Source organism: Cucurbita pepo, chromosome 7 (genome assembly GCF_057944985.1).
Source record: "Cucurbita pepo subsp. pepo isolate OVF chromosome 7, ASM5794498v1, whole genome shotgun sequence".
Classification (NCBI taxonomy): Eukaryota; Viridiplantae; Streptophyta; class Magnoliopsida; order Cucurbitales; family Cucurbitaceae; genus Cucurbita; species Cucurbita pepo.
The window spans coordinates 1,270,795-1,282,006 of NC_141804.1; the positions used below are offsets into that span (position 1 = coordinate 1,270,795).

The 11,212-nt window shown below is 35.0% G+C and overlaps 1 protein-coding gene across 2 annotated transcripts; it reads left to right on the forward strand.

The window, feature by feature from the left end:
* Positions 1-2,793: 2,793 nt before the first annotated feature.
* Positions 2,794-9,997, forward strand: LOC111798244 (PH, RCC1 and FYVE domains-containing protein 1). Of its 2 annotated transcripts, none has more exons than XM_023681274.2 (10): positions 2,794-2,920; positions 3,198-3,415; positions 3,560-3,646; positions 4,280-4,369; positions 4,854-4,940; positions 5,044-5,145; positions 5,956-8,046; positions 8,166-8,312; positions 8,600-9,039; positions 9,321-9,997. In XM_023681274.2, exons 2-10 carry the CDS (start codon positions 3,368-3,370, stop codon positions 9,493-9,495), a joined length of 3,267 nt encoding a protein of 1,088 aa, XP_023537042.2. In that variant the 5' UTR covers positions 2,794-2,920; positions 3,198-3,367; the 3' UTR covers positions 9,496-9,997. The 2 variants fall into 2 exon arrangements, with proteins under 2 accessions (XP_023537042.2, XP_023537043.2); XM_023681275.2 differs by having other exon boundaries at positions 5,962-8,046.
* The last annotated feature ends 1,215 nt before the right edge of the window (positions 9,998-11,212 follow it).

The window sequence follows — 11,212 nt, forward strand, 5'->3', positions numbered from 1 at the left end:
AAAAAAATGCGACTTTGGTTATATTATTAACCCATTTGTCATTTTTAAAATATGGTCAGCATTAAATTCATGTAAGGATAACTTTGCAATTAATCCATTTAGATAACATTTATATGATAAGTTCATAAATATTTAGTTTATTATTTAAAAATAATACAATACAGCAAAGTTTCCAATATTAAAACTTCATTTAATAATTATTAATTTTTTTTATTTATTTATAAATAAATATGGTAAAAAAAAAAGCTATTATTAATTAAAAATTAAATTGAATATTTAATATTTAATATTTAATGGTGATGTATAGAAAAATATTTATAAAGGAGCTTCTAGAGTTTTGTTGACTTGTCTTTTGAAAGCTGTTGTCATACTAGATTTATCGAATTTTTTTTAATTTATTTTTGTAAATTATATTATTATTCAATTGTTTTTTTTATTATTATAATTTAGTCAATTTTTTATTTTCAAATTGGAAATATCTACCAAATATTCGTATGGTTGGCGGTCCAAAGTGGAGGGCATGCATTTTCTTTACATAAAATATACTCATCGTGGAATCTACAAAATTAAAATTAAATTTTTAAAAATATATAGATTAAAATAAAATGAAATCTGTTAGACGAACACGACTCTCCACAATGGTATAATATTGTCCACATTGAGCATAAGCTCTTATGGGTTTACTTTGGGCTTCTCCGAAAGGTCTCACACCAATAGAGATAGTATTCTTTGATTATAAACCCATGATCATTCCCTAAATTAGTCGATGTACGACTTTCATCCAATACCTCCCCTCGAACAAAGTACGTCTCCCCTTAATCGAGGCTCGACTCCTTTCTCTTTTGGAGTCTTAGTTATTTTTTACTATACCTTCGAGGAGATGTACGACTTTCATCCAATACCTCCCCTCGAACAAAGTACGTCTCCCCTTAATCGAGGCTCGACTCCTTTCTCTTTTGGAGTCTTAGTTATTTTTTACTATACCTTCGAGGAGTCTCGACTCCTTTTTCTTTTGGAGTCCGACATTTGAGGATTCTATTGATATGACTAAATTTATACCATAACTCTGATATCATGTTAGATGAACACTACTTTTCACAGGGAAAGTCGTATTCGTCTAACATGGTATCAGAGCCATACCCTAAACTTACATGCCAATAGAATCTTCAAATGTCGAACAAAAGACTCCAAAAGAAAAATGAGAGACTCCTCGAATGCATAGTAAAAAAATGACTAAGACTCCAAAAGAAAGAGGAGTCGAGCCTTTGTTATGATTTTAAACGTTTATTAAATTATAATTTTTAAAATTTTAGATACTAATTTTTTTTTTCAATTAAAAAAATTTATTTACAATTTAAAAAAGAAAAAAAAAAGAAAAAAGACATTTCATAGGGTTCTGGAAGGAGGGAGGCAAAGTCGGAGGTGACGTCGTTTTTACATATGAGGATGGTTCAATTTAGGGTGTTTTTTAATAGTTCGATTCGTCGTTTTCGCGTTTCCACGAACAAAACACAGCCATTCGCATTCCGCCGCGCCGCGCCGCGCCCGTCAAGTTTTACTGTCGTTTCATTCCATTCCTTTGCTTTGGTATTTTCTCACTCATTTGACTAGTCTTTGTTTCACATTCAACTCCCATTGGTCCATTTTTCCCACCACAATTAATCATAAATACAAAGAAAACTAATATATATATTAATTCATTTTCTCCATATTTCAATTTAGTCCTTAAATTTAAAAATATTACATATTGGTTCGTATGTCTGCTCAATTTTTATAACTATCTGTTAAGAAAATAAATAAAATAATCTCAATATTTTGATAAAAAAAAGTACTCCAAACAAAATGTGCCCCTTTTAGCCCAAGCAGGAAACTAAGTCGACGCTAACAAGCCAACAAGAAAGATGATACAGTATATGTGTTTTCAGAAGTGAAGGGGCTAGGCTTATTGGATTTTTTGGGAGTTAGGATTCATAGACTGGAATAGCTCGAAATTGCCTTATTGTCTCAGACAGAAGAAGGATAGCTATACTCCGAAAATGCCCGTTCCTTTGTCGTTGGGGCCCAAAATCTTCTTTGCTATCAAGTGTTTCAAGTCAAGACTCAACGCCGGTCTCTTCTCTTTTCTTCTTCCATTTGATTCCCCTTCACTCACTCAATCACTTTATTCACGGTAACCTCGGTCTCTTCTTTCTCTTTCAATTTTGGAATTATTATAGTCACAGAACAGGAATGACTATAAGGAGAGAGAATTTCTTTCTATTGAATTAGACGTGAGAGCTGCAAGTATATTATATATATATATATATATATATAATTGTAACAGTAATTGTGCAAGAGGTAGGTTCACGTGGTAGCCACAACCCTCGAGACCATATCAACATTTCATTTAAGCTGTACTAGGGCTCACGTAGCTTACTAAGTGGGGGAGATTTAGCCGGGAGGTAAAAGAATAACGTGAGCGTAATGTAACGTTTAAGTAAACGAAAGGTATATGAATGAACTAAGACGTCAAATGATAACTATTTTAGGATATTAGATTTAAAAAAATTAAAATAATTTAATTAATTAATTAGTTAATTGCGTGATTAAAAAAAATAAAAGGAAAAGAAAAAACTAGATTACAACCCACGAGGGGTTGTGGATGATCCGATTTGATTTGAAGATGGTGAATCAACGGTGGAGATCTAATGATCAATATCCAACGATCACTAGTTTGGCTGTTGATTAATGGCTTCTGTAATGGCGCCACGACTGATAAACCACTTTTTATTTTTATTATTATTATTTGCCAAGCGAAAAAACAGTGAAACGATGAATCCGCATGCATTCTATTGCATTGCAGCTTCTTCTTCGTTTATTCTCCGATTTCTTTTCACAGTTGCAGTTTCTGGTTTCTTGTTTCGATTTCGCATGATTACAGGTGATATCACTCATTCATCTATACGTTTTTATCCTCTTTTTTTGTTTGTTTTTGCCTTTTGTTGTTTCGTTTATCGAATTTCTTCTTTACGTTGGCGCGAATGATGGAACCGGCGTTGTGATCCGTGTGTTTTGTGAATTTTGATTGATTTCAAGTGTTATTGATTGCATTCTTGAGTTTTGTGATCTTTGAATGTTGATTTTCATCGATTTGGTGATCGTGTCGTGGTTTGTGGAAAAAAGAGTTTCAGATCGTAATGTGTATTTTGATGTGAAAGGTGGATTTGGAGAATTTTGATGAGAGGTCACAAGAGAAGGAAGCAGCACATGCATCTATGAAGAAGACTGGGGTACGCAGGTCGCCACCGCACTACCTGATGCAATTGTCGCTTGTCGACATTGTTATGCTTCTTCTTCATGTGGTTTCCCAACGATTTTCTCAGATGGAATGGCAGATCCTGCTAGCTATGGGAATTATGAGCGTGACATTGAGCAAGTCAGTTTTTCTCACATTTCCTTAAACAATATATTCCTCTCTTTCTCTCTATTGAGCGCCATGATGTGAGGTCCTCGGACCTCGGTGTTCCGTGTTGTCTTTGCTTTTCTCCTGAAATGCGTTTCTCTGTTTGTTATTTTGAAGGCACTTATCATTTTGAAAAAAGGAAGTCAACTAATCAAGTATAGCCGAAAAGGAAAGCCGAAGCTCTGCCCATTCAGAATCTCTACTGTGAGTAATAATTTCCTTGTAGCGACACAGCATATTTATTACTCAATTCCTTTCAAGGGTTGTTCTGCAGTGCCATAAGCAATGGATTTGATATTTTCTGGTGTTGATTAGATGTATAATGCACTGTTAAGATACTATACTGCTTGGTTCTATTATAAATGATGAAACTGCGGAAAAATGAACCCCGACAACGAATGGAGGCTAAAAAACGAAGAGAAGAATGAGAGAAGGATAGGAGAGAGGAGAGAGCGTTTACCTTGCCAAGCTCCTTTGGATTTCTTTTTGTGGAATGAATTATCTTGATTTCGGAAGTCACCGGATATTGTTGGTATGTTCAGTACAAATCGTAAATAAGTTTCCATAAGACGTTCCACAAATCCTATCTTCACATCTCCAAAGACTTTTATTTGGTAATTTCGTCAATAGATGAAGGCATGCATTTCAGATTTTTGGGACATAGCAGGCTCGATGTATATGATAACATGTGAACGAGTTGATGAGCATAGACAAAAATAATAAAACTGAAGCTCCTACCAATCATTTAATCAGTTTGATCACCTTGTCCACAGGCATTATGATGTCATAGATTATGCATGACTTCAGAATTTTAATTTTTCTGCAACTAATTATCAGGACGAAACCACGCTGATCTGGTATTCACATGGAGAAGAAAGGACCTTGAAATTATCTAGCATCTCACGAATTATCCCAGGACAAAGAACTGTGAGTTAAAACTTTCCAAAAATGGCTGACTAGAATTTGCATACCTGCGATATATGGAAGTCATATGATGCAGGAACTTCTTGAGGCATGGCTATATGTTTGTCAATATTCTACTTTTGGAATGTGTATTGTATTTAATATATGTTTTATTAGGAATTATTTTTATGCTAGAACACTATGCAGTTCTTGGCATACGGGAAATCTTAGAATGCATTGATTTTTGTTACTATTAAATAAGACTTTTGACTATATTTAGTTTTTGATTGTTTGCTCATACAATAGCTCAATTTAAAACCTTAATTAGCTTTATCAATTTTATACTAAGCAGAAAAAGACACTGGGGTTCTTTTGCTCTGTTTTCTTCTTCTCTTGGTCTCTTATCTTTGCCCATATTACTACAATTTATGTTTTGAATTTGAAAAATTATGAATGATATTTCTTCTTCTTTTTGTCCTCCTCTTCTCTTCTTTTGATTCCTTTACAGGCTGTATTCAGAAGGTATTTGAGGCCTGAAAAGGAATACTTATCATTTTCATTGTTGTATAGAAACGGGGAACGGTCACTTGATTTGGTTAGTTGAACTCATGGAAATATTCAAATTTCCTCTTCATATCTGTAATATCTCTGATTGTATGGTAATTCAGTGATTTCTTTCATCTGTTACCTGTTTATAGATCTGCAAGGACAAAGGTGAAGCTGAAGTCTGGCTTGTTGGCCTTAAGAATTTAATTTCTTCAAGAATACAGCATGGACGTTCTAGGAGTGATTTGCCAGATGTGAGCTTTTACTTTGCATTCACTCCTATAACGAGCATTGTCTTGTTCTTTTTAGGTTCTTTCCTTGGCAGTTCGCATTTTTTTTTTTTTTCTTTTGGGGTACTGTTCTTGCATCAAAATCAGCTTCACATGAAAGACAACATTAAGGAGCTGTGAAATTATTCAGGTGAATGTAATAGCACAATGGTTTAACAGAGATAATCTTCCTACAGAAAATTATATGATACCTGCAATATAGGTAGAACTCAATGCACCATGCCACAGATATCTAATACTGGCCAAGGACGAGTTCAATATTTTCCCACACTATCTGTATTATGTTAGGAGAGTTGGAAAGACATCTCTTTGCGCATACCATTTCTAGCCTATAAATTGTGAATGAGAACTCATGAACTATAGAATAAAAGGGCCTCTTAAAACAAATCTATTATTTCATCCATTCTCTAGTATTGTATATGAATACAGCTTCAGAATTTTAGTTTAAATTCATATCCTGTTATTCACTGTTCTCAAAATAAATCTATTTTCAAACTAGATATCAAAATAGGCCCTAACCTTTCAAATTATATACAAGTTGATCTTTGGTTTGGTCAGTTATAGAGCCAGGATATGCTTTGCCCAAGTTGCAGAACATAATTTAAAAGTTTTCCAAGTTTGCGCATGTATTGTTGTACAATCTTGATTCCTCATCATATAACTGTAGATCACCTCTGTCGGTCGTTTACTGTTTTTTATCTCATGATCATGTATCTAATTTTCTAAACTATCCTATTGAAGAAAATTAAGTTATGGTTGATAACTATTTTCCAGTTGCAGGATGCTAGTGAGTTCTTTCAAAGTGGTCGAAATTTTGGTGCAACCTTAGAATTTAGTAACAGCTTAGCTCGGGGAAGGGATTCTATTGATTTAAATTCTCGTGAATCTTCATTGCATCTGGTAAGTTCAGATGTGGGTTCAGAACGTGCAAATATGCAACGAAGTGGTGGAGATGGTTTCCGCATCAGTGTATCAAGCACTCCTAGTTGTTCAAGTGGAGGATCTGGACCAGATGATATAGAGTCATTGGGTGATGTTTATGTCTGGGGTGGGATTTGGTCTGATTTAGTTTTACCCGATGGAACTTCAAGTCCAATACCAGTAAAAAATGATGTGCTGATTCCAAAGCCATTAGAGACAAATGTTGTTCTTGATGTTCATCAGATTGCTTGCGGTGTCCGACACATTGCTCTCGTAACGAGGCAAGGTGAGGTTTTCACATGGGGTGAAGAATGTGGGGGACGGCTCGGTCATGGAGTTGATAGAGACTTTAGTCGCCCCCGTCTTGTTGAGTTTCTGGCAGTTAGTAATGTAGACTTTGTAGCTTGTGGTGAGTATCATTCATGTGCCATAACCTCTTCAAATGATTTATTCTCTTGGGGTGATGGAATATTTAGTTCTGGAATTCTTGGTCATGGCACTGATGTTAGTCACTGGATACCCAAAAGAGTTGTCGGTCCTTTGGAAGGGCTTCAAGTTTTATCTGTTGCATGTGGCACGTGGCATTCAGCACTAGCAACTTCCAACGGAAAACTATACACATTTGGTGATGGAACATATGGTGTACTGGGCCATGGAGATAGGGAGAGTATTGCATATCCAAGAGAGGTGCAATTATTGAGTGGACTTAGGACCATTAAAGTTGCTTGTGGAATCTGGCATACTGCTGCTATTGTTGAGGTTATGGGTCAGGCTGGTTCAAACATGTCATCTAGAAAGTTGTTCACTTGGGGTGATGGTGACAAATACCGTTTGGGTCATGGAAACAAGGAAACTTATCTTCTTCCTACTTGTGTTTCTTCACTCATAGACTACAATTTCCACCAGTTAGCATGTGGACACAACATGACTGTGGCTCTTACCACATCGGGTCATGTGTTTACCATGGGTGGTACTGCATATGGTCAGCTTGGCAATCCAAGTTCAGATGGAGTTATTCCTTGCTTAGTGCAGGATAGATTAGTTGGTGAATTTGTTGAAGAAATTTCTTGCGGTGCAAGTCACACAGTTGTTCTCACATCAAGAAATGAAGTGTTTTCTTGGGGCAGGGGTGCCAATGGAAGATTGGGACATGGAGATGTAGAGGATAGGAGATCCCCAACACTCGTGGAAGCTCTGAAGGACCGGCATGTTAAAAGTATATCTTGTGGTTCAAACTTTACTGCAAGTATATGTATTCATAAGTGGGTTAGCGGAGCAGATCAGTCAGTTTGCACTGGTTGTCGTCAAGCATTTGGTTTCACAAAGAAGAGGCACAATTGTTATAACTGTGGGCTGGTGCATTGTCATTCATGCAGCTCCAAGAAAGCTTTGAAAGCAGCATTGGCACCTACCCCTGGCAAACCACACCGAGTATGTGATTCTTGCTATGCAAAACTTAAAGCTGCTGAGGCTGGCAACAATTTGGCTATAAATAGAAAATTGACGGCCAGTCGTCATTCAACAGATTATAAGGAAAGATTTGATAGGGTGGAGGTGAGAACTTCTCGCGTTCTATTGTCTCCCACCACAGAACCTGTTAAATATCATGAGATTAAATCAGTAAAACCAGGGAGTAGACCATCTTCTCCTTCTATGGTCAGAGCTTCTCAGGTGCCATCTCTTCAGCAACTGAAAGACATTGCATTTCCAAGTTCGTTGAGTGCTATTCAAAATGCTTGGAGGCCCGCAACTGTGGCACCAGCATCACCACCTCCAATGTGCAATTCAAGACCTGTATCACCATATTCAAGGAGGCCAAGCCCTCCACGTTCATCTACTCCAGGATTTTCGAAGACTGTTATTGATAGTCTCAAGAGGTCAAATGAGACTCTCAGGAAGTCAAATGAGACATTGACTCAAGAAAATTCAAGGCTTGAACGCCAGGCATTAACTCGTTTTCTTTGCAAATCCAAAATTCTGCAATATTCTTATTTATTTATATTCTTCTTGAAGAAACCTACATCCAAAGAAACTTAGTTACATCTTTGTTCCGTGCTTTTCAGGTTTATAGCTTGAAGCAGAAAGTTGATACTCAAGATACAGAAATTCGAAATTTGTGCAAAAATGTAAGTGAAGTGGCTTCATTAGTTGAAGAAGAATCCTCCAGGTGCAAAATAGCAAAGAAATTAGTTACTACAATTACAGACCAGGTAGCAAATATATTACCATTTGAGTTACTTCATTTTGTTTCATACCTTGGTTAAATAACTGGAAAGAATGATTTTGATGTCATTGGTAGCCTCGCTAATTTTATAACAGGTTTGTGAATAGCTGTTTCATACCTTGGTTAAAAATATGTTGCTATGGCCACCGGAGCATGAACTTTGATCTTTTAACTTTTATCATGAAAAACCACTTGACATGAATTGCTAACCAATGATCCAAATATTAGTGACACATGTTGACTAATGTAAATTTCTCTAACTTGGTTTTTCAGTTGAAGGAAATGACTGAGAAACTGCCACCTGAGATATCTGATGGTGAAACTTTTAAGGCAATGTATGCCCAAGCTGAAGCTTTCTTAAATATGGTTGAGACATCGAAAACTTCATCTTTGCCTACGAGTCGTGAAAAATCTGACACACCCAATAATGGATCTACTCCCTCACTTGCTGATTCTTCAAAGAGGCTAGAAGACGATTTAGTCACTTCAGGAATGAAGGACTTAACGCAGGTTAATGTAAATAATCTTCTGGAAAGTAAGAAAACTTCTGCAAGGGAGGCAGTTTCTCAAAGTACAGAAAATGGCTCTAGATCTCCATTATCTTCAACACCCCCAACTGAAAAGCAAGTTATTGAGCAATTTGAACCTGGAGTTTATGTAACTTTGGTTGTGCTTTCAAATGATACCAAGATTTTCAAACGCGTTAGATTCAGGTATTGCCATAATAACAGTTGCATTTGAAAGATATCACTATCTCCGCTGCATCAGGAACACCACATATCATCTCCTCTGCAACACTTTGTTGAAATCTATAGGTTTGGACATATGAAAACCATCCATGTCATCTAATTATGCCATGATCATCATATAGGAGAAATGTAGCACAAGTTAGTTGAAATTATTTTACATACATATGTAGGACATGGACATGAATGCATTAACTGTTACTTCGAATACTTTGATGCATTTCTTTTCCTATCTTGTCTGGTGGCAGCAAGAGAAAGTTTGATGAACAGCAAGCAGAAGACTGGTGGAGTAAAAACAAAGACAGGCTGCTTAAGAGATATAACCCATCAACAAGCTACTCTACGCCAACTGGTTCACCTAAAATTCAATCCTCTGCGGAGGAAAGTAATGAAGCTCCAACAACTCCCAAACTGGATGTATAGGAATCCAAAGGATTGCTTTAGAGTAGCAGCATCAGGTTTCTACTAGATCTTGATGAATCTGTAGAGTAGAAGCAACGAGACAAGATTCGACTCCAGAATAACGACGACCTTACTCGAATAAGTTCTAAGATTCAACTTCCAGAATAAGTCAAGGTAAAACTTCAGTTCCAGGTGGGTCAATGAAGACATCGAAGGTTAGTTCATTTGGACACAAAAAAAAACCTCACAGTGAACCGTTTCTCCATTACTTTGTTCTTTTTTCAGTTTATTTTTCTTAGCATCTCCTTTTCTGGATGCGTCATTATTTTCTTACAGTTTCTGATGATGAGGGTGATGATCATGTTACTAGAATAGGAAAAAAAAGAGGCTCTAATTTAGTATTTTTTCTGTATTGATTTCTTCCGTCTAGTTCGGGTCATTATTATTATAGCTTTAAAGTTCACTGTTCTTGAATGATTATGGGAGTTGGAATTGCCAATCCTACTCTGTGATTGTTAGACCAAATTCATAAGATAATTCCATTTTCAATCTTGATTCATATTTTATTTCCACAAAAGTCTTTTAGATGCTTGATTAAGATGTTAGAATTTTGAAGCTTTGAGTAAGAATATCAAAACAGTAGCTCATTGAATTTTGTCTCAGAAAAAGAAAAATAAAAAAAACCCATATTTTAAAATAGTTTTTAAACAACCTCAACAAAACTTTATGTATATTTCATTTTTGTTCTTAAATTATCAAAATAAATTTTGAAATTTCAAAATAAAAATTTTTAAAAATAAATTGGTTAAAGAATTTGATCTAAAAAGAAAACTAAAGAATTTTGATTGATTTTTAAAAAAGTTATGCAAAGCAATAAAAACAACTCTAATAATTAAATGTAAATTCAATCTTTGGAATTGGAAGAAGCAAAAAAAATTCTAAATTTCTTTTTATAAAAAATTAATATTGGTGTAAATGGCAAAAAAAAAAAAAAAAAAAAAAAAAATCTAATATATTTTTTTTATTTTATAAAAACATTGGTGTAAATAGGCTAGAAGTTCTATATCCCATTAAAAATAAATAAATTAAATGATTTTTTTTTTCTTCTCCAAATGAAGGAGGTTGGACGACCGGGAGGCTATGGTTATATGAGGCTTTTAGTCGGCTACTTGTTGTTCAGCGCTCTTTATGGTACGAGGCTTCTTAGTCAAAATATGAGAGCTCATGCGCAAAATTGACAATATAGTATCATATCACTCGGGAGAGGCTCCATATAGTATGAGACGTTTTAGTCAAAACCAATATAATATCATATTACCGTGAAGAAGACTACATATGCTTTCTGACCTTTTGGTCAAAACTATGAATTTATGCTCTTGACAATATATATTATCCTACCATAATGCAGAGTCCGGGTTTTTAACCACGTAGATACCATTACGGGTTTTTTTTTTTTCTGTCCTTTTTTTTCATTTTTTTTCCCTCCTCTCATCCTCCTATATATAAGTCTCCCCTCTCTTTTAAGTTTTCCTAATTTACTTTTGTTTGATTGTCATAAAATTAATTATTAATTAATATTTTGATGGAAAATTAATTTCCAACTCATATAAATTGTTTTTTTTAATTTAAAAAATAAATTGTTCGGTAAATATTCCTTTTCTTATAAACCTTTTTAACTCAATATTTTCAATATCACTCTCATTCCATCGACCCATCTCGTTAAATTAATTATTATTTT